The sequence below is a fragment of the Salmo salar genome, chromosome ssa04 (genome assembly GCF_905237065.1).
Source record: "Salmo salar chromosome ssa04, Ssal_v3.1, whole genome shotgun sequence".
Taxonomy (NCBI): Eukaryota; Metazoa; Chordata; class Actinopteri; order Salmoniformes; family Salmonidae; genus Salmo; species Salmo salar.
In genome coordinates this window covers 42,818,462-42,841,642 of record NC_059445.1, presented here as the reverse complement: position 1 = coordinate 42,841,642, position 23,181 = coordinate 42,818,462, and the positions used below count along the sequence as shown (strand labels likewise).

The 23,181-nt window shown below is 42.1% G+C and overlaps 1 protein-coding gene across 6 annotated transcripts; it reads left to right on the top strand.

Moving 5' to 3' along the window:
* The first annotated feature begins 5,877 nt into the window (after positions 1-5,877).
* si:dkey-175m17.7 (uncharacterized) lies at positions 5,878-21,034 on the top strand. Of its 6 annotated transcripts, none has more exons than XM_014196438.2 (6): positions 5,878-6,168; positions 7,043-7,094; positions 9,729-9,784; positions 11,057-13,233; positions 14,224-14,529; positions 18,369-21,034. In XM_014196438.2, the coding sequence occupies exons 4-6, from the start codon at positions 11,073-11,075 to the stop codon at positions 18,632-18,634; spliced, it is 2,733 nt and encodes a 910-aa protein (XP_014051913.1). In that variant the 5' UTR covers positions 5,878-6,168; positions 7,043-7,094; positions 9,729-9,784; positions 11,057-11,072; the 3' UTR covers positions 18,635-21,034. The 6 variants fall into 6 exon arrangements, 5 of the variants coding, with proteins under 5 accessions (XP_014051913.1, XP_014051912.1, XP_014051915.1 ...); XM_014196437.2 differs by having other exon boundaries at positions 9,729-9,820; XR_001328378.2 differs by lacking the exons at positions 7,043-7,094; positions 9,729-9,784 and having other exon boundaries at positions 18,369-18,711; positions 19,332-21,034.
* Positions 21,035-23,181: the final 2,147 nt, after the last annotated feature.

The window sequence follows — 23,181 nt, the reverse complement described above, 5'->3', positions numbered from 1 at the left end:
TGAAAGTCCCCAAGAACACAGTGGCATCCATCATTCTTAAGTGGAAGAAGTTTGGAACCACAGAGACTCTTCCTAGAGCTGGCCGTCCGGCGAAACAGAACAATCGGGGGAGAAGGGCCTTGGTCAGGGAGGTGACCGAGAACCCGATGGTTACTCTGACATAGCTCCAGAGTTCCTCTGTGGAGATGGAAGAACCTTCCAGAAGAACAACCATCTCTGCAGCATTCCACCAATCAGGCCTTTATGGTAGAGTGGCCAGATGGAAGCCACTCCTCAGTAAAAGGGACAGCCCGCTTGGAGTTTGCCAATAGGCACCTAAAGGACTCTCAGACCATGAGAAACAAGATTCTCTGATCTAATGAAACCAAGATTGAATGTGTTGGCCTGAATGCCAAGTGTTACATCTGGAGGAAATCTGGCACCATCCCTAAGGTGAAGCGGGTGGCAGCATCATAATGTGGGAATGTTTTTCAGCGGCAGGGACTGGGAGACTAGTCAGGATCGAGGGAAAAATGAACGCAGCAAAGTACAGAGCGATCCTTGATGAAAACCTGCTCAGGACCTCAGATTGGGGCGAAGAATATCCTTCCAACACGACAGCGACCCTAAGCACACAGCCAAGACAATGGAGTGTCTTCAGGACAAGTCTCTGAATGTCCTTGAGGGCCCAGCCAGAGCCCGGACTTGAACCCGATCGAAAATCTCAGAAAAGACCTGAAAATAGCTGTGCAGCGACGCTCCCCATCCAACCTGACAGAGCTTGAGAGGTTCCAAGCTTGTAGTGTCATACCCAAGAAGACTTGATTCTGTAATCGCTGCCAAAGTTGCTTCAACAAAGTACTGAGCACAGGGTCTGAATACTTATGTAAATGTGATATTTCAGTTTTTGCTTTGTCATGGGGTATTGTGTGGGTGGGGTGGGGTGGGGTGGGGGGGGGGAATGAATTTTAGAATAAGGCTGTAACCTAACAAAGTGGAAAAAGTCAAGGGGTCTGAATACTTTCTGAAGGCACTGTATTCACAAACCATTACTTCTGCACTGTTACAGCCTGAATTTAAATTTGATTCAATGGTGGGTTTTTTTGTCACTGATCTAGACACTACCCCATAAGGTAAGTGGAATTTTGTTTGTAGAAAATGTTAGAAAAAAAGCTGAAATGGCTTGTGGCAAGTATTCAACCACTTTTGGGCAAGCCTAAATTAGTTCAGGAGTAAAAATGTGCTTAACAAATCGCTTAAGTTGAATGGACTCATTCCATGTTTGAATGACTACCCTATCTCTGTACCGACACATACAGTTATCTGTAAGGTCCCTCGATCAAGTAGTGAATTTCAACAACCGATTCCACCACAAAGACCAGGGAGGTTTTTCCAATGTCCTGCAAAGAAGGGCACCGATTGGTAGATGTGTAAATAAAATAAAAGCAGACGCCGAATATCCCTTTGAGCATGGTGAAGTTACTAATTAGGCTTTGGATGATGTATCAATACACTCAGTCACTACAAAGATACAGGTGTCCTTCCTAACTCAGTTGCCAGAGAGGAAGGTAACTGCTCAGGGATTTCACCATGAGGCCATTGGGGATTTTAAAATGGTTGGAGTTTAATGGTTGTGATGTGAGAACTGAGGATGGATCTACAACATTGTAGTTACTCCACAATACTAAATAACCTAATTGACAGAGTGAAAAGAAGGAACAGAATAAAAAATATGCATCCTGTTTGCAACAAGGTACTAAAGTAATACGGCAAAAAATGTGGTAAAGAAATTAGCTTTTTGTCCTGAAAATAAAGCATTATGTTTGGGGCAAATCCAACACATTACTGCGTACCACTATATTTTCAAGCGTGGTGGTGGCTGCATCATGTTATGGGTATGCTTATCATCGGTAAGGACTAGGGAGTTTAAAAAATAAATAAAATAAACGGAATATGCACAGGCAATATCCTAGAGGAAAACCTGGTTCAGTTTGCTTTCCAACAGACATGGGGAGATGAATTAACGTTTCAGCAGGACAATAACCTAAAACAGAAAGCCAAATCTACATTGGAGTTGCTTACCAAGACGACATTGAATGTTTCTGAGTGGCCTAGTTACAGTTTGGACTTAAATCGGGTTGAAAATCTATGGAAAGACTTGAAAATGGCTGTCGAGCGATGTTCACCAACTTGACAGAGTTTGAAGAATTTGTTTAAGAATAATGGGCAAATATTGTACAATCCAGGTGTGCAATGCTCTAAGAGACTTACCCCAAAAGACTCACAGCTGTAATCACTGCCAAAGGTGCTTCTACAAAGTATTGACTCATGTTTCTTAAGTAAGTTAATATTCCTGTATTTCATTTTCAATACATTTGCAAAAATGTGTTTTCACTTTGTCAATTTAGCGTATTGTGTGTAGAAGGGTGAGAAGAAGAAGAAGAAAAAGTAATCAATTTTGAATTCTGGCTGTAACACAACAAAATGTGAAGTAAGTCAAGGGGTATGAATACTTTCTGAAGGCACTATAAACACATATTGCAGGGCCCCAATTCATCTTGAAACCCCAACACAGGCATTTACTAGTTTTTGCTGCCCTCTGTTGGTTATTGCTTAAAATAACAGCATTTCAAGCTTTAACTAGCCTACAAGTTGACCTACAGTGCCTTCTGAAAGTATTCAGACCCCTTTACTTTTTTCCCATTTTGTTACGTTACAGTCTTCTAAAATGGATTACAAAAAAAATCTGCAATCTACACACAATATCCCATAATGGCAAAGCAAAAACAGGTTTTTAAACATTTTTGAAAATTTATTTTAAAAAATAAAACAAAGTAATACGTATTTGGACCTCGAAATTCAGCTCAGGTGTATCCTGTTTCCGTAGATCATCCTTGAGATGTTTCTACAACTTGATTGGAGTCCACCTATGGTAAATACAATTGATTGGACAAGATTTGGAAAGACACACACCTGTCTCTATAAGGTTCCACAGTTGACAGTGCATGTTAGAGCAAAACCCAAGCCATGAGGTCAAAGGAATTGTCAGTAGAGCTCCGAGACAGGATTGTGTTAAGGCACAGATCTGGGGAAGGTTACCAAAAAATGTATGCAGTGTTGAAGATCCCCAAGAACACAGTGGCCTCCATCATTCTCAAATGGGAGAAGTTTGGAACCACCAAGACCCTTCCTAGAGCTGATCAATCGTGGGAGAAGGGCCTTGGTCAGGGAGGTGACCAAGAACCCGATGGTCGGTCTGACAGAGCTCTAGAGTTCCTCTGTGGAGATGGGAGAACCTTCCAGAAGGACAACCATCTCTGCAGTACTCCACCAATCAGGCCTGTATGGTAGAATGGCCAGGCGGAAGTCACTCCTCAGTAAAAGGCACATGACAGCCCGCCTGGAGTTTGCCAAAAGGCACCTAAAGACTCTCGGACCATGAGAAACAAGATTCTCTGGTCTGATGAAACCAAGATTGAATTCTTTGGCCTGATTGCCACGTGTCACGTCTGGAGGAAAGCTGACACCATCCCCAAGGTGAAGCATGGTGATGGCAGCATCATGCTGTGGGGATGTTTTTCAGTGGCAGGTACTGGGAGACTAGTCAGGATCGAGGGAAAGATGAACGGAGCAAAGTACAGAGGGATCCTTGATGAAGACCTGCTCCAGAGCTCTCAGGACCTCAGAATGGGGCAAAGGTTCACCTTCCAACGGAACAACGCAGGAGTGGCTTCGGGACAAGTCTCTGAATGTCCTTGAGTGGCCCAGCCAGAGCTCGTACTTGAACCCGATTGAACATCTCTGCAGAGACCTGAAAAAAGCTTTGCAGCAACACTCCCCATCCAACCTGACCGAGCTTGAGAGGATCTGTGGGCAAGAATGGGAGAAACTCCCCAAATACAGGTGTGCCAAGCTTGTAGTGTCATACCCAAAAATACTCGATGCTGTAATCGCTGCCAAAGGTGCTTCAACAAAGTACTGAGTAAAGGGTCTGAATACTTATGTAAATGTGATATTTTTTACAAGTTAGCAAACATTCTATAAACCTGTTTTGGCTTTGTCGTTATGAGTTATTGTATGTAGATTGATGCGTGAAAAAAAATGATTTAATACATTTTAGAATAAGGCTGTAAGTTACATTTTTTTAGAAAAAGTCTAAATACTTTCCGAAGGCATTATTTCTGAAGCTCGGGGCTGGGAAATTAATGACATCATTTTTCAGGTGTGAGTTAGTGTTGTAACACAATGTTCAACAAGTCATAGAATCACGTAGGCTATGCCTGTGTAGTCAAGATCATGACATCAATGACTAAAGTTGTCAGACTTCATTATAAATGACTCTCATGTCCCCACCCCCTCACTCTCTCTGTCTCTCTCTCTTACACACACACACACAAACAAATGACACACACACACACAGAGAGAGGCATGAACATTGTTCTTCATAATGAGGGATGACATCAATATTTTGTCTAAATGGGGTTATTTTCTGCTTATGTGTCCTTATTTCTACGCCAAACCCACCACTGGTGTGCGTGGCCAAAGAGCTCTATTTTCATGTCATCCAACAAATGTAAACGCCTGGAGTTTTCTAAACGGCACTGGTACTTGAATTGGAACCGGTGCTATGGTCAGATGACATGAAAATAAATCTCTTTGACCACACACCGGTGGTGGGTTTGGCATCGAAATAAGGATGCATAAGCAGAAAATAACCCCATACCTACTGTAAAATATGGTGGTGGATCAAATCAAAGTTTATTTGTCACGTGCGCCCGAATACAACAGATGTAGACCTTCTTTGATGTTATGGAACTATTTTGCTTCCACTGGTCCTGGGGCCTTTGTTAAGGTCAATGGCATCATGAACTTTACCCAGTACCAGGACATTTGACCCAAAAACATGGTTGTCTCTGTTAGGAGGCTGAAACTGGGCCACAAGACAATAACCCAAAGCACACATTACAATTCATAAAGAAATTGTTAATTGACCACAAAATCATAATCTTGCAATGGCCATCTCAGTCTCCGGACTTGAACCCCATTGGAAAAATGGGTTTGAACTGAAGAGGGCAGTCCATATGCGCAGACGAAGGATATCAAGGATCTGGACAGATTCTGTATGGAGGAATGGTCTAAGATCCCTCCCAATGTGTTCTCCAATATCATCAAAAAAATGTTAAAGGCTCAGTACCATTATCCTCGCAAGCTGATGTATTGAAACATGGGTTTTGACCAATATATTTTGACCCATATATTTTTGGGGAAAAATAGTATCACTTCTTAAACAAAATCTCTTTCTCTGAGCAATTGTATTAGTATAAAATAATATTATTGTGCTTTTTTTGTGCTAACAATATAGCTCAGTATTTGTAATATTTATTTTATACAATCGTTTTTGCTAATCTTTTTCAAGGGTACCAAAAATTTGGGACCTGACTGTATATCGTAAAAAAAAAAACTAAAAAAACACCCTTCATGCTGTATGTGTGTGTATTTGTGTCTGATAGACACAGGCCTTATTTGTAGGTTATGTAGGCTAGGTCAAGAAGAGGTTGAACAATGGCAGAAACGAAATGTTCTAGTTCTATAACTACAATGACACAATCGATTTTATTCAAGCTTTCACTGTTACATAATTTCAGCACAACGCTGGCTTGTAATAGGCCTACCTACCACTGTTATCACCGCCTCCCACCCCGTCGAATGACATTGGAGAATACCACTTTATACTGCACACGTGCTCAAAACGAAGCTTAATTTGCTGGCTGCCTTACAACATTTTGCTTGCCATTGGTCTGGAATGATGTCATCCACTGCACAGACCACAGACCCCACCTCCATACAGCACCGTCTGTCTTAGTGTCTTCCTCGCTCTCATTCACATATACATCCGAGAGCACATTGACACATGCACAAGCACTGACACTGGTGTGGTGTAAGCACTTTTTATAGTGGTGTTATTTTTTTAGTTTTTATTATCAATAATAGATGCTTAGTGTCGTAGGTCCTCTATTTTTATATGCAAGCTTATTCTTGCACGGAAAACGGATCCGCAAAATATGATAGGTCCTCCAGTGTAGAAGAGGATACCGTTAACCAAAGAAATGTCTGGACAACATCAATGAAAATGTAAATAATTATATTACACGGAGAGCATGAAGATACAACGGAATTGTCAATCCTAACGTAAGTGAGTTTATTTTAAACCTTTAACGGCGTAAAGTATCCTGACGAACAAGACTCATGCCTGATTTACAATTACTCTGAATATTATAGGCTATTGTTGACACATGAGGATCCAGCACTATGGCTACGTGTTACACACTTATGCATATAAGAAACACGCCAATGCGTTAGAATGCAGCCTGGTCTCACAGACTGGTCTCACAGACTAGACTCCAAACTAGTTTTCCCTTTCCTGAGACGCCGGACGCTATATATCCTTTTGACGCGACACTACGAATCAATTTGATTAAATTCACCTTCATTACTTAAGAACTGCCCAGCAGAGGATAATACCACCAACCCTCAATCTCTGCAGACTTTGCCAAAATAAGTTATATTATTTATCAGGACTGTGGGAGTGAAAGTGATACTAGATGATGATGATTCATTTTCCATGGCCTAATGCTGGAGTTGTGGGACATACATGCTACAAGGCCATAACCATTATTTCTTATGTATATTTTAAAACCATGGTTTTCTTATTAATTATTTACATGATGTGCGTTTTTGCAAGTCACTATTCAATACTAGTATGTATTCTAATTTTGGCTATTTTTATATAGCCTAGGTCTAATCATTTCAGCATATCTATATCCTATATGCGAACAAAGGGCAAACATAAAACGCCGCTCATGGAGAGGAGACTGCTTCTTCTTCCCTGTCATTCACAGAGAGACGGGACCCTAAGCGTAATGATGTGCGACAATGCGCAAAATAATTTCATTCCCGTATGATTCCACCTTATTAAAGTTATTGTCCTCCTCTGTTATTAGCAGTAAATGTATTATGTTTTTTTCCACCAATGCCCGTTGTTATTATTCTCCTTACCTTGCAGGCGCAGCATGCCGTTATTTGTCCACAGTAAACAGGGATAAATAGTATTGCAGGTAGGTCTTTGTGTGAACGTGTAGATAGGTGACCAGAGGTCACGGAAGGCTTCAAATAATTTCAGCAGTAGACTGATGTGCCACAACAGATGATACAGTGCATTCTGAAAGAATTCAGACCCCTTGACTTTTTCCACATTTTGTTGTTACAGCCTTATTCTAAAATTGATTAAATAGTTTTTTTTCCCACCTCATCAATCTACACACCATAATAACAAAGCAAAAACTTGTTTTTAGATTAAAATGTATTACAAAAAACTCCCGGAAATATCACATTTCCATAAATATTCTGACCCTTTACTCAGTACTTTGTTGAAGCACCTTGGGCAGCGATTACAGCCCTTGATGCACAGATAGTTTTAGGTCTCTCCAGAGATGTTAGAAATGGTTAGAGTCCGGGCTCTGCCTGGCCACTCAAGGACATTCAGGCACTTATCACGAAACCATTCCTGTGTTGTCTTGGCTGTGTGCATAGAGTCGTTGTCCTATTGGAAGGTGAACCTTCGCCCCAGTCTGAGGTCCTGAGTGCTCTGGAGCAGGTTTTCATCAAGGATCTCTCTGTACTTTGCTCCGTTCATCTTTCCCTCAATCCTGACTAGTCTCCCAGTCCCTGCTGCTGAAAAACATCCCCACAGCATGATGCTGCCACCACCATGCTTCACCGTAAAGATGGTGCTAGGTTTCCTCCAGGCGTGACGATTGGCATTCAGGCCAAAGAGTTCAATCTTGGTTTCATCAGACCAGAGAATCTTGTTTCTCATGGTCTGAGAGTCCTTTAGGTGCCTTTTGGCAAACTCTAAGCGGGCTGTCATGTGCCTTTTACTGAGGAGTGGCTTCCATCTGGCCACTCTACCATACAGGCCTGACTGGTGGAGTGCTGCAGAGATGGTTGTTCTTCTGGAAGTTTCCCCCATCTCCACAGAGGAACTCTGGAGCTTTGTCAGAGTAACCATCTGGTTCTTGGTCAACTCTCTGACCAAAGCCCTTCTCCCCCAATTACGCAGTTTGGCCGGGTGGTTCCAAACTTCTTCCATTTAAGAATGATGGAGGTCACTGTGTTCATGGGGACCTTCAATGAAGCAAAATGTTTTAGTACCCTTCCCCAGATCTGTGCCTCTACACAATCCTTTTTCTGAGCTCTACGGACAACTGTCAACTGTGGGACCCTATATATGACAGGTGTGTGCCTTTCCAAATCATATCCAATCAATTGAATTTACCACAGGTGGCCTCCAATTAAGTTGTAGAAACATCTCAAGGATGACCAATGGTCTGGCCACTCTACCATAAAGGCCTGATTGGTGGAGTGCTGCAGAGATGGTTGTCCTTCTGGAACTCTGTTATAGTGACCATTGAGTTCTTGGTCACTTCCCTGACCAAGGCCCTTCTCCCACGATTGCTCTGTTTGACCGGGCGGCCAGCCCTAGGAAGAGTCTTGTTGGTTCCAAACTTCTTCCATTTAAGATTGATGGAGGCCACTGTGTTCTTGGGGACCTTCAATGCTGCAGAAATGTTTTGGTACCCTTCCCCAGATCAGTGCCTCGACACTATCCTGTCTCGGAGCTCTACGGACAATTCCTTCAACCTCATGGCTTGGTTCTTGCTCTGACATGCACTGTCAACTGTGGGACCTTATAAGGACAGGTGTGTGCCTTTCCATCATGTCCAGTCAATAGAATTTTTCCATAGGTGGACTCCAATCAAGTTGTAGAAACATTTCAAGGATGATCAACGGAAACAGGATGCACCTGAGCTCAATTTCGAGTCTCATAGCAAAGGTTCGGAATACTAATGTAAATAAGGTATTTCTGTTTTTGTTTTTTTGTTTTTGCAAAGAAATCTCAAAATTGGTTTTCGCTTTGTCGTTATGGGGTATTGTGTGTAGATTGATGAGGAAAACATTTATTTAATCCATTTTATAATAAGGCTGTAACGTAACAACATGTGGAAAAAAGGGAAGGGGTCTGAATACTTTCTGAATGCACCGTATGTGGTGAAAGATCCTAAAAAGACAGACAGTGCCTTGTGAATCCAACATGGTCCTCTACTTCAGAGCGAGACTAATCATCAGGTCACCTCTCTACATTCACCTTTGTGACATTCAGGGACAGAATTTCAAAAATGTTCTAGCCATTCTATCGCCCTTAAAAATGATCACATAATGGTATAGCGGGTGGAAGTCTGTCTTCTGCACATCCGAAGCATTGTATCTATTAGAGGTAAGCCTATGATCTTATTCTGTAGCAAAAACATTACTTTTACACCCTTTATCAAGCCTCCACATTCAGAACATCTTTTCACACAATGTATGTAGGACTACTGGCTGCAATTGTAGATATGGTGACAGTAATGGTCAGAATGGCACTCATGAACAATGATGATGATGACAATGATCTCTAGAGGCATTGCTTGCTGCAAGCATTTGCTTAAGTATGTTTTTTGTGATTTGCACTGTGTTTTTGGTCTGACTGTTCTTTTGACAGTATGATTAAAAAGGACCAATACACCGCTACACTGTGTTGATGTATGTGCTGATGAGGTGTTTACAATGTGTGAGTGAAAAGTGATCAGAGTGATGTTGACTTCCACCATGACAAAACTGGGTCAATGTAACCCCACCCCCCTCCACCACAGGCTACGAAGGCAAGGCTGAAAAAGGGAAAAAGATGAGGATGCCATCACCAAGCTCTGTGCGTGGACGTATGCATGTGGAAAACGCAAGCATGGTGTGCTTTGTCTATGGGTCACTATGTGTGTTGCTTGGGAGTGAATAATCATTAGTGCCTTTTGCCATGTATCTTCCTCCTGTCTAGTCTGTGGTCTACCCTGTCACGTCATATTCTGTCTTTATATTGCTGTCCTCCCGTCTCTCTATTTCTCTCCCAACCTTTCTCTCTGTCTTGTTATCTCTCTGTACTGCCCTGTCCCAGAGAATCTTCTTTAATGCAACAAAAAAAGCTCATTAATGGGTTTTGTCATCGTAAGTAGCGCTTAGTAGATGACAAAAGTCTTTAGTACCAATGAGAATTAGGCATCAATTTTACTGTCTTTATTTAAAGGGTAGAATAACATGATAATAATAATACAATATCTAAAGCTTTGCCCAAAATGTCCTCTCTCCTCCAGTCTGTATTCAAGTATTTCATGACGAAGTGCTTATTTATAGGTTACGACACGTACATCGATGGTCATTCAGTGCCTGTGGCAGTAACAGCCAGCTCTCTAGTCTGTTTTGCTATGGTAAAGGGCCTTCTCTAACAGGGAGATATATTTGTCTTATTTATTTGGTTCTACCTCATTTCTTCAACCATTCGATTGAGCTAACTTCAATTTCAACAAAGTGTTCTTAAAACAGTGGTCTCTGCCCTGTTTTGGCAAAACCATAAAGGCTGTATTTTGGTCTTTTGGTTTTGATTTCATTACTGTCTGTTTGCTGTATTTTCTTTCTAAATCCAATGGATTATATATGTATATTAAATATGCTTCGCATATTCTTCTGATCGCTCACTACGGTGGTCGGCAGCAGTAGTCAAGTAATAGTCACGGGGATGTCTTCTTCTTGAATTCGAACTCTGCAACAATTTACATTAAATGGCTTTATTATGTGTTATCTATAAGGGAATAACACATGTAAATACCTTGTGTACTAGGTATGTATAGAGACTGTTTCATAGTATTGCCCAAAGAGCGTTTTGTTCAAGATAAAACCAAAAGCAAGAGCAAACGTGGGAATTGTCCATAACACCATACTCCATACTCCATACCTGTTGCAAGGTAGTTACATAGCTTGGTTGTTCCACTGGTCATTACTCTGGCGTAGGACAGATGTGATGTAAATGTGGCTTCAAATTCAAAAAATGTGATGATGTTGATGCCAACAGTAATTTGAAAATGTTTTCTGAATACAATCTTGACATTGTTTCTCTGTTTCTTTCTCCCCTATCTCTTACACACACACACAGCTTTGCGTAGACCCAGATGCCTCCACTCCCTCTTGACGAGCGCATAGTGGTTATTCAGCGCCCTAAAAACTTGGCCCTACCTGGGTCCTCCCCACAGCCCCACTCCCATATAACAGCCCATAGCAACAAACTTCTCTCCCGCCCTTCTCATCCCCACCCTCCTCAGTCTTACCCCAATCCTCCCTCCTCGAACTCACTGTCTTTGGAATGCAAGCGCAGATCATCATCCCGTCTGCAGAAAACCAAGGTCGACAAGGCCATTGTCTCAGAGGGTACCAGACACACCCCTAGCCACTGTCACAGCAACGGGACAGTGACTCTTGGCCCTAGACCACACCAACACACACATACCATCGACATCAAGTTATCTGTGAACAAAGGAACAAAAGGAGGGGGGCAGAGCAACTCTTTAGTTCGCAGTGGGAGTGTGAAGGGGAGCAAAAAAAGGGTTTCGTTGCGCTTGGATCCAGGATACGGGGAGAAAAACACTGGAGGAACATCAGGGAAGCCTGGAGGAGCAGCGCAGCAACTCCAAAACCATCCACAGAACCAGAGACAGGCCTCACCAGGCAGTCACCATCAGAATCATCTGGCTGTATCCCCGGGAGGAGTCTTAGAGTTTGTCCCATCTCAGAGACAGCAGTCCAAGTCCAGAAGAGAGAAGGTGCAGAACGTGTCCTCCAAAGTCTGCTCTGCCAGCTTCCCCCCCAGAGGTGCCCGGGAAGTGCCCTACGTGGGTAACAAAGAGAATTCCAAACTGGGACCTGTCCATCAAAACCCCAACCCCCACAGCCTGCCCGGCCACCACAACTCTGTCCCTGTGCCCCATGCCGCTGTTCTAAACTCCCACTACCCTGTCCCCCCTCCCTCCCACCACCCCCGTGCTCCTACCTCGTTTCAGCAACCCCTCAACCAGCCTCGTCCATCCCGCGGCAGGGACCATCGTCCTCAGATCCTCCACGGCCTACCCCTCTCTCCCTGTTCCTCCCGTGGGGGTTTCCCCAGCCCAGACCACACCTGTACCATCGACTTCTCACATCCCTTCAGCTGTGGCTGCTGGAAGCTGGTCCGCTGCAGGGGGGGCAGGGGACGTTCTGCTGGCTGCCAGAGGGGTAGGGGGAGTCCGTCTTCCTCTTTCTCCTGTGGCCACGGCCACGGGGTTGTAGGTGTGAACCACAGAGGGGGCGCAGCAATGGGATTAAGAACTCTTGGGGGATGTTTGTCCACAGCCTCCACCACCAACACCTCATCCTCCAACAGCACTGTGTCGGACTGCCGCACGGGCTTGCTCAGACCCCTGAGATGTGCCTCCTGCTCCGGGGAGGCTGGCGCCTTTGAGAGTCCTGCTGCATTCCGCAAAAAACTGGTGGGGGGATGTCTGCCCTGTACCCCACTATCCTCCTCAGCCCCACTGCGAGCCTTACAGAGTTGTGTGAGTGGCTGCAACCCCAAAGCCAGTCAGGCCGGCAGCTCTACCTGCAGCTATTGTAGCAGCGACCCTATAGTTGTCACCTTCAACCCCTGTCGGGGCGGCAAGCCCCCTGGGATGGGCAGGGGTGTAGGGGCAGGGCCCCCCATGGGAATATTCCCCGCTGATGATGATGATTACAGAGTGCGCACAATCTGGCCCGAGGACCTGGCGAAAAAGATGACCAGGTCTAAAACCCAACAGAACCAGCAGAGCTGTGCAGGGATGGCTATGGGAGTGGGGAAGACAAGTGTGGGTCAGAACCAAAACAGCAGCAACGGAACCAGCCCTGTCACCCTGGACTGTAGGAACCTATTGGAGTTCACCCGGAATCAGATAACAGACCACGCTGGCCGACGCCGTCTTCAGCAGGGCAAGATGGCCGTCCTAGATTTTATTGGGTCTGGGCCTGGGCGAGATCCAGACCAGGACTCCCTAAAGAGGCTCTGGAACAAAGGTGGGGAGTCAGGAAAGGTGGATGGCATGGGGCAGGAAGGCAATATTACATACCCTCGCACCCCTTCCCCCCGCACGCCCTCTCCCCAATCCCCTCCCTCCTTCTCACCCCCACCGTCAGCTCCCAGCACTCTCCTCAAACCCAAACCCAGACAAAGAGATGCAGACGGACGCCATTCCCTCCCCTCCGCCCAGTCCCTCCACCTGGTCCTAAACTCACTCAACAGAGAGCAGGACGAAGAGAGCGGCAGAGGTAAGGCCAAACATTATACACTGTTTTTTGTTTCAGTCTCTTAGGCTATACTTCTGCCGATTTTTGATGGGGGACTTTTTTGACACAGATAGTTACAGAAAAAAAATCCCCAATTGAGAGACCAGCTTTACTGTCTGACTGCATAAATTACAATTTTGGGGAGAAAATCTCTTTCATCCTATTCTTATTTTCTTGACTGTCTCTCTTTCTCTATGCTTCCCTCGCCTACCTTTTAAATCTACTTCCTTTCCTGCCAATCTCATTTGATATGTTATTCTAACATGTTGGTTGTTTAAAAGGAACCCGAGGATAATGACTTAATTATAGTCTGGGCTCCAGCGTAAAAAGGGACAGAGAGGAGCGAAATGGAGGGATGGTGATTGGAACGCAAAGAGAGCTGATAAGAGCGGGAGATTAGAATAGCTGAATTAATTAAAACAATTCCCGGGGAAATTGAGTCGCTGACACTGAACCCTGTCGGTGGGAGATTAAGCTGTTCTCATTTAAATGACAAAGCCCAAAAAGCTAAGATGTATTCTCTTTTCTTAATAGTTACATAACTGTAGCCTCCTCCACCCTGTTAAGTGACTGAAGGATCTGTTGATGACATACAGTATAGTATAAAGAATCACAAGTTTCAGAAGCTTTTTCATGTCTGTACGTTTCCCTCCTGTTAGGAGAACATGTATGAAATTATGAAAGCATTAGCAGTTCCTCAGAGCTGCAAACTTCTTTGCTCTGCAGGAGTAAAGTGAATGGCAATGATACTCCTACTCAACAAGAACCATAAATGAGATATATTGTACACTTTCATTGTCTCTCCGTCATTCACACATCTCTTCATAACTCTTTCTATCTCTGATGCTTGATTTCTTTTCTCTGTGTCTAACTCTGGTATACTTCAGGGTGAATGCCTGTCAGTGATCCAAATCAAATTAAATTGTCCTTTCTAACAGCAATCTCTCACTGTGTTGTGTTGTCCTCTCCCAGTGCACCTCACTCTGCCACTCTCCTCCTCGCTACCGGCTTCCTTGTCAGATGAGAATGGGATGACCCCTGATGTGGAGAATGCGGTGGTCAGCCCCATCCTACCCTTCCTCTTCCTGGGCAACGAGAGGGACGCCCAGGACCTGGACCTGCTGCTGCGTCTCAACATCGGCTACGTGGTCAACGTCACCACACACCTGCCCCTCTACCACCTCGGCTGCGGCCTGGTACGCTACAAACGGCTGCCGGCTACCGACAACAGCAAGCAGAACCTACGACAGTACTTTGAGGAGGTGTTTGAGTTCATCGGTGAGTTGAGCAGTATCTACCTAAGGGGTGTCAAACTCATTTTGCCCCAGGGACTGGTCTTCTATCTGTAGTTTGGGGAATATTCTATGCTCCCTGACTGTCTACCTTTCATTTCGGTGATTATTAGCAAGCCTGACACAATCAAGAAACTGTGTCGCCATCACTCATCCATATACAGTTGAAGTCGGAAGTTTACATACACTTAGGTTGAGTCATTAAAACTTGTTTTTCAATCACTCCACACGTTTCTTGTTAACAAACTGTAGTTTTGGCAAGTCGTTTAGGACATCTACTTTGTGCATGACACAAGTAATTTTTCCAACAATTGTTTACAGACAGATTATTTAACTTATTATTCACTGTATCATAATTCCAGTTGGTCAGAAGTTTACATACACTTAATTGACTGTGCCTTTAAACAACTTGAAAAATTCCAGAAAATGATGTCATGGCTTTAGAAGCTTCTGATAGGCTAATTGACATCATTTTAGTCAATTGGTGGTGTACCTGTGGATATATTTCAAGGCCAACCTTCAAACTCAGTGCCTCTTTGCTTGACATCATGGGAAAATCTAAAGAAATCAACCAAGTCCTCAGAAAACAAATTGTAAACGTCCACAAGTCTGGTACATTCTTGGGAGCAATATCCAAACACCTGAAGGAACCACGTTCATCTGTACAAACAATAGTACGCAAGTATAAACACCATGGGACCACGCAGCCGTCATAACGCTCAGGAAGGAGACGCATTCTGTCTCCGAGAGATGAACGTACTTTGGATCAAAAAGTGCAAATCAATCCCAGAACAACAGCAGGGGTCTTGTGAAGATGCTGGAGAAAACAGGTACAAAAGTATCTATATCCACAGTAAAACGGGTCCGATATTCGCATAGCCTGAAAGGCCACTCAGCAAGGAGAAGCCACTGCTCCAAAACCGCCATAAAAAAGCCAGACTACGGTTTGCAACTGCACATAGGGACAAAGTTCGTACTTTTTGGAGAAATGTCCTCTGGTCTGATGAAACAAAAATAGAAGTGTTTGGCCATTATGACCATCGTTATGTTGGGAGGAAAAAGAGGGAGACTTGCAAGCCGAAGAACACCATCCCAACCGTGAAGCACGGGGGTGGCAGCATCATGTTGTGGGGGTGCTTTGCTGCAGGAGGGACTGGTGCACTTCACAAAATAGATGGCATCATGAAGAAGTAAAATTATGTGGGTATATTGAAGCAACATCTCAAGACATCAGGAAGTTAAAGCTTGGTCGCAAATGGATCTTCCAAGTAGACAATGACCCCAAGCATACTTCCAAAGTTGTGGCAAAATAACTTAAGAACAACAAAGTCAAGGTATTGGAGTGGCCATCTCAAAGCCCTGACCTCCATCCTATAGAAATTTGTGGGCAGAACTGAATAAGCGTGTGCGAGCTAGGAGGCCTACAAACCTGACTCACTTACACCAGCTCTGTCAGGAGGAATGGGCCAAAATTCACCCAACTTATTGTGGGAAGCTTGTGGAAGGCTACCCGAAATGTTTGACCCAAGTTAAACAATTTAAAGGCAATTCTACCAAATACTAATTGAGTGTATGTAAACTTCTGACCCACTGGGAATGTGATGAAAGAAATAAAAGTTGAAATAAATCATTCTCTCTACTATTATTCTGACATTTCACATTCTTAAAATAAAGTGGTGATCCTAACTGACCTAAGAAGGAATTTTTACTGGGATTAAATGTCAGGAATTGTGAAAAACTGAGTTTAAATGTATTGGGCTAAGGTGTATGTAAACTTCCGACTTCAACTGTACTTACATGTTCATATTCTCGTTCACCCCTTTAGATTTGTGTGTATTAGGTAGTTGTTGGGGAATTGTTAGATTACTTGTTAGATATTACTGCACTGTCAGAACTAGAAGCACAAGCATTTCGCTACACTCGCATTAACATCTGCTAACCATGTGTATGTGACAAATAAAATTTGATTTGATTTGTATTGTAGGGTCCATTATAATTTCTCCAAAGTTTCGATTTGGTTTTAGTCATTTTAAAGTATATTGAGTTCGCCCCCCCAACACACATTTTGTTGTGCTACAGCCAAAATCAAACATTTATTAAATTGAAACTATTTTTTATCACCGGCCAATGCACAATACCCGATAATGTCAAAGTAGAGTTATGTTTTTCTAATTTTTTTTAAATTAATAAAAAATGTAAATCTATAGGGTCAATAAGTATTCAACACCTTTGTTATGGCAACCCTAAAGTTCAGGAGTAAAAGTTGCTTAACAAGTCACATAATAAGTTGCATGGACTCCCTCTGTGTGCAATAATAGTGTTTAACATTATTTTTTTATGACTACCTCAGACCAGGGAGGTTTACCAATGCCACGCAAAGAAGGGCACCTATTGGTAGATGGGTAAAAATAAAAAAAAGCAGACATTGAATATCCCTTTGAGCATGATGAAGTTATTAATTACATTTTAGGTGGTGTACACCCAGTCACTACAAAGATACAGGCGTAGAGGAAGGAAATCGTTGCCATAGAGGAAGGAAATCGCTCAGGGATTTCACCATGAGGCCAATGGTGACTTTAAAACAATTACAGAGTTTAATGGTTGTGATAGAAGAAAACTGAGGATGGATCAACAGCATTGTAGTTACTCCACAATACTAACCTAAGTGACAGAGTGAAAAGAAAGAAGCCTGTACAGAATAAAAAATATCCCAAAACATGCATCCTGTTTGCAACAAGGCAATAAAAAAAATGTGGCAAAGCAATTCACTTTTTGTCCTGAATATAAGGTGTTATGTTTGGGGCAAATCCAATACAGCACATTGCTGGGTACCACTTTCCATATTTTCAAGCATAGTGGCTGCATCATGTTATGGGTATGCTTGTCATCGATGAATTCACATTTCAGCAGGATATTAACCTAAAAATAAATCTACACTGGAGTTGCTTACCAAGAAGAGAGTGAATGTTCCTGAGTGGCCGAGTTACAGTTTTGACTTAAATCTACTTGAAAATCTATGGCAAGACCTGAAAATGGTTGTCTAGCAATGATCAACAACCAATTTGTCAGAACTTGAATAATTTTTAAAAGAACAATGGGCAAATGTTGCACAATCCAGGTGTGGAAAGCTCTTAGAGACTTACCCAAAAAGACTCAGCGCTGTAATCGCTGCCAAAGGTGCTTCTGCAAAGTATTGACTCAGGGGTGTGAATACTTATGTAAATGAGATATTTCTGTATTAAATTTTCAATAAATTTGCAAAAATATCTAAAAACATGTTTTCACTTTGTCATTGTAGGGTATTGTGTGTAGATGGGTGAGCATTTTTATTTATTTAATCCATTTTGAATTCTGTCTGCAACACAACAAAATGTGCAATAAGTCAAGGGGTGTGAATACTTTCTGAAGGCACTGTACATGTATAAACTGTAGATTTTTTTTAAAACTCAAAACACCCGCTGGCCGTATTGGACCCCTTTGCTGGACCGGATCCGGCCCGCGGGCCGTATGTTTGACACTCCTGATCTACCTTCATTTTCTATCGCATCCACTCTCCCCATTCCTGTCTTTCAGTCTTTATCTGTCTGAGCTTAGAAGTATTTTAGCACTGAGATAAGGAGAGGATCATGATGATTTGTATGTGAAGTCTTTCCTCTGATCTCGTTCTCCGAAGTTTTTGACTGGAGAGACATTTAGGGAGCTATAAATGGATCAAAAGGGAAGATGGGAGAACTGGAGAGTCAGATCCAGAAAAAGCTGTGGAATAGATGAATTCCAGTGATCATCCTTGACAGGAATCTGATAGCCACCTATTTTCATCCACAGAGGAGGCTCACCAGAGTGGGCGAGGAGTGTTGATTCACTGTCAAGCGGGCGTGTCCCGTTCGGCAACCATCGTCATCGCCTACCTGATGAAGCACACCCTTATGACCATGACTGATGCCTACAAGTATGTGCGTGGCCGTCGTCCTGTGGTGTCTCCCAACCTCAACTTCATGGGTCAGCTACTGGAGTTTGAGAGGGACCTCAACTCTGGGGTCACTCCTCGCATCCTGACCCCCAAACTCAGCGGCCTGGAGACCCAGGTCTGACAGCAGGATACGAGGAATGGAGGGGAGGAGGAAACCAGCATTGGGCCAGCCATAGTTTTGTGAAGGGGAAATGAAAGGTAGAGCGATAAAGAGGGGAATTCTAATTGACAGAGTGTCCCTATTGGCATAGATTATGAATAAAATATTGAAATAGTGCACTTTCTATAGATTATAGGATAAATCATTTGATTGGTTAACTCATAAATAGTCCCATTTTTGGTCAACCTAATCCTCATCCAATACCATTTGTAATTATGTGCCAAGTTTTTATATAATGCTTAGATATCATTATTTACCATGATCCACTGTAATCAGATGGCTCATTTGATGCTTGTGGTATAGAGCATTACAGAAGTTAAGGAAGTGCAATGAGTCCTGGTCTGACTCAAGGCTGTCATTTACAAAATCCATAATGCATGCAGAACCAAGAATAGAAACAACTATAGTGACACACCACCATTCAGCTATGACAACGAACACTATCCATAGCCCCAGAGAGGGCATTCCAATGCACTTTATCAATTTATCAATATGTTTGGTCGTTTCAACTGAAGTGGCCCAGTCCCCACTGGGTCGAAAATGTCTAAATTACATTAAATATATATATATATATATATACTGTATCTTGGGAGTTGTGCAATAGAGCAGCTTGTGGCTGGTGGAGGAGTGACCGAGGTTTAATATTGCCAATTCTTAGGAAAATGGGGTGAAACCAGAAACCTACAACTCAGTGAATGAAACCAGATCTGGTGCCAATAGAGGGATGGTCAAGAGCAACAATACACAGACAACACTGAACAGATTCAGCAGACTGTTATTGAACAGAACTTAGTCATGGATCTATCTATGTTGTCTTTCCAACAGACAATGGTTGAAAAGATTGAAAAAGATGAACACTGCAAAGTGTGTGCTTTAATTAAGACACACAACTGCACCAAGATGTTGTTCTTTGAGTGCCCTCCTTGTTTGTGGAATATTTCTTCTGAACATGTTTACTATTGCATATATACAAGTACAGAGTATTTATTTTTATTGATGTGTTTTGTCATATATTTTGTGTTCTTTATGTCACTGCTTATATTTTAACTTAAAGAATATACATTCTATACATGTATGTATTAAAATGTATCATTACTGAGAAGGAAGTCGAGGAAAAAGAGGGAATATAGAAAATACCCTTGATCATTTCTTGTAATTGGGAAACATACAGTAGTAATGAAAATCAGACTTGAAAGATAAGATAAAGGCAGCAGAGAGACAATACTTGTCAACTTGTCTTCCTTTCGTTTATGGCCTAGATAATTATTTTAAAAAATGGTTTGTTTAAACAATACGTTTTCAAAGCAGTTGATTTATATTAGACTTATTCAATGAAATCCTTTGATTGCCATACCGAGGACTTTGAGGTCCTTAGTCAAACTATTAGGTTGGGAATGAAAATATAATGCAATGTTCAACTATCCTAGTCTTTAGATAGTATCCAGGCCTTTATCTGCCTTGTCTGTCTGCCTGTTTGTCTGCTCATCTATCTTTATCCTCCACCCATCCTAGTCTTGAGTTAATTAGTTCTTCCTGATCCGTTTATTCCCTCAAGCTGTATTCAGCTATACCATGTTACTGTGTGTATACCATGTTACTGTGTGTATACCATGCTCAGGATAACAGAAAGGAGCAATCCTTTGTAGCAGACAGAATGATACCTCTCTTACTCTTATCTTCTGACGTGTTGTTGTATCCCTTCTTTTGCCCTCCAGTGTCTGCTTTGTGCTCCCATCTGCCTCTGTGGAGTTTGAATCTCTTTTACTACAATACTATGCATTGTTCTTGTTAAAAATATGGATTTGATCCGCGAAAACAATAACAAAGCTTTATCATTGAGTTCACTGTGAATCACACTCTTCCTGCATATTGTTTAGTTCTCAGCCTTGGTCCTTAAGGTTAAACCCATCCAACTTGTATTTAATATGGTGAGTTGTCAGTCGCCCCTTGAGCTCCTGTCTGTCAGACTGTGGCTCCTGCTCACTAGTTTTACATTTACTGATCCTTATCGCACAATTTATTCTGTGATGCCCAGCCAAGTTTGATCTATTACAGTCCTGCTATGTATCAAATTTTGATATAAACTGAACAAAAATATAAACGCAACATGCAACAATTCCATTCGATTTTATGGAATTACAGTTCATATGAGAAAATCTGTCAATTTAAATAAATTCATTAGGCATTAATCTATGGATTTCACACGACTGGGAATACCGATATGCATGGGGCAAACCACTCGCCAACACAACGCTATACACGTGGTCTGCGGTTGTGAGGCCAGTTGGACGTACTGCCAAATTCTCTAAAACAGCTTATGGTAGAGAAATTAACATTCAGTTATCTGGCAACAGCTCTGGTGGACATTCTTGCAGTCAGCATGCCAACTGCACGCTCCTTCAAAACGTGAGACGTCTATGGCATTGTGTTGTGTGACAAAACTGCACATTTTAGAGTGGCCTTTTATTGTCCCCAGCACAAGGTGCACCTGTGTAATGATCATGCTGTTTGATCAGATTCTTGATATGCCACACCTGTCAGGTTATCTTGGCAAAGAAGAAATGCTCACTAACAGGGCTGTAAAGAAAATTCGGCACAACATTTTTGAGAAATAAGGTTTTTGTGCATATGGAATATTTCTGGGATCTTTTATTTCAGCTCATGAAACATGGGACCAACACTTTACATTTTGCATTTATATTTTTGTTCGGTGTAGATTATATCAATGATCTCTAGTTGTTCCCACACACTATTTTCTGATTATTGATGATGACCCCTATAGATGGTGGTTTCATTTGATTTAGGTGCATTAAGGCCTAGTTTGTCCCCAACCTCATACCAAAGGGTTCAGTTTGATGAGGGAGCTCTGGGATTGGCTAGACAAAACCTAACTCGTGGGTGGGTGTTGCTGCTGTAAAAAATAACAGAATATATGTGTATTTAAAACTTGAACTTTTGTACTTGAGATTATGGCTTTCATATAAGTGTTCCCAAAGGATTAAGAGGTTCACTCTTAATCATCCTATTCCATAAGTGTTTAGCTGTGAAGGCATAATTTCCCACAACACATTTTGATTGAAAACTGCCAGTAGCCCCTTTTCCAGATTTATAAACACATTTGGTATAAATTGCAAGAAATCTGAAAACCAAGAATGCCTTTGGTTAAGATGTATATAGTTTGGTTATCCAAAGCAATGTAGCATCAATTCATATTAAATTTGCAGTTGAATAGTTTCTAAATACTTGATTGATTCTGGGATTTTTCTCCTGCCTACTTCGTAATTATGTGTTGATCTATATTTTTCTACATTTCCATTTGTTCATGACGTACACACATTTGTGTGTACCTGCATCTGAGTGAGTTTTTGACTGTGGATCTCAGTTTTGTATGAGTAAATGGTTCATCAGTGCTTCTTCCAGTCATCTCTACCAGGTATTTCCGAAATAATGACCTCCAGCTGCCCTCTGTCTTGCTCTGTATTATTCAATCACTCATCAGACCTCACTGAAGGTGTGCCGTGTGTCAACACACCATATTCCACTGTGACCTCCACAATTAGTTTATTTTCCTGCTGTTCTTTTCAATTTGATCTGAATGACATCATTCCAATGGGATCTATTGTGAATGAACCTTGTCAAAGTGATGCAAAGCGGGTGTCCACACAATTATATTGCATTCAACTTTTACTTTACAAAAAAAAGTTGGGTTTACCCAGCCCTCAAGCTGACCTCAGATGCTTCTCTGAGGAACAATTATTAGATTGTACATTAGATCAAGAGAAGAAAAAAGAAGTGTATAGGCTTCACTTTAATCTTTGATGGCTTCTTGAACATTCTCCCTTTAGTTCACGCAAGGCAAAGGGAAACAGTCTCAATATATAGGACTCGTGATGAGTAAAGAATCTTCCATTTGTAGTTTGCACATGAAAAGAAACGCAAACAATTTAAACAATTATTGCTTTGTTGTATGACTTCCTTGTAAATCTGTTAATTGATGAGTTGTGTGAATTTACATTTATTCGTGTATGTGTTTAAGGCTTGTTTTCTATTGTTCTCTAATTAGAGACATCCTCCTTTATAAATGATGAGGGTAATAAATGTCTATAAGATGTGGAAAACCTATCATTAGATCTGTAGTGTTTTTATCCTGTTGCTCCGCTTCCTTGGACATCAAAAGGTCAGTTCCGCCGGCCTCTAATGACACTGCTGTAACCCTCTCAGTTTTCCAACCCGTTGAACAACTGAGCAGATAATACTATTTTCATTTTGTAATAATTGGGTCCCCTTCCATGTATGTACAGTTTTATCTACTTGTAACTTTTATCAGTGATTCTTTGTATGGAGTGCACTGTGATTAATAAGATGCTGCTACACTACATGGCCAAAAGTATGTGGACACCTGCTTGCCGGACATCTCATTCCAAAATCATTGGCATTAATATGGAGTTTGTCCCCTTTTTTGCTGCTATAACAGCCTCCACACTTCTGGGAAGGCTTTCCACTAGATG

What these genes read in the sequence shown, in the direction of transcription:
- si:dkey-175m17.7 (XM_014196435.2), top strand. Translation starts at nt 11,073, where the DNA reads ATGCCTCCACTCCCTCTTGACGAGCGCATAGTGGTTATTCAGCGCCCT. An exon ending in GGACGAAGAGAGCGGCAGAG is followed by an intron (nt 13,234 to 14,223) that starts GTAAGGCCAAAC and finishes GTCCTCTCCCAG; the next exon opens with TGCACCTCACTCTGCCACTC. An exon ending in GGAGGTGTTTGAGTTCATCG is followed by an intron (nt 14,530 to 18,368) that starts GTGAGTTGAGCA and finishes TTTCATCCACAG; the next exon opens with AGGAGGCTCACCAGAGTGGG.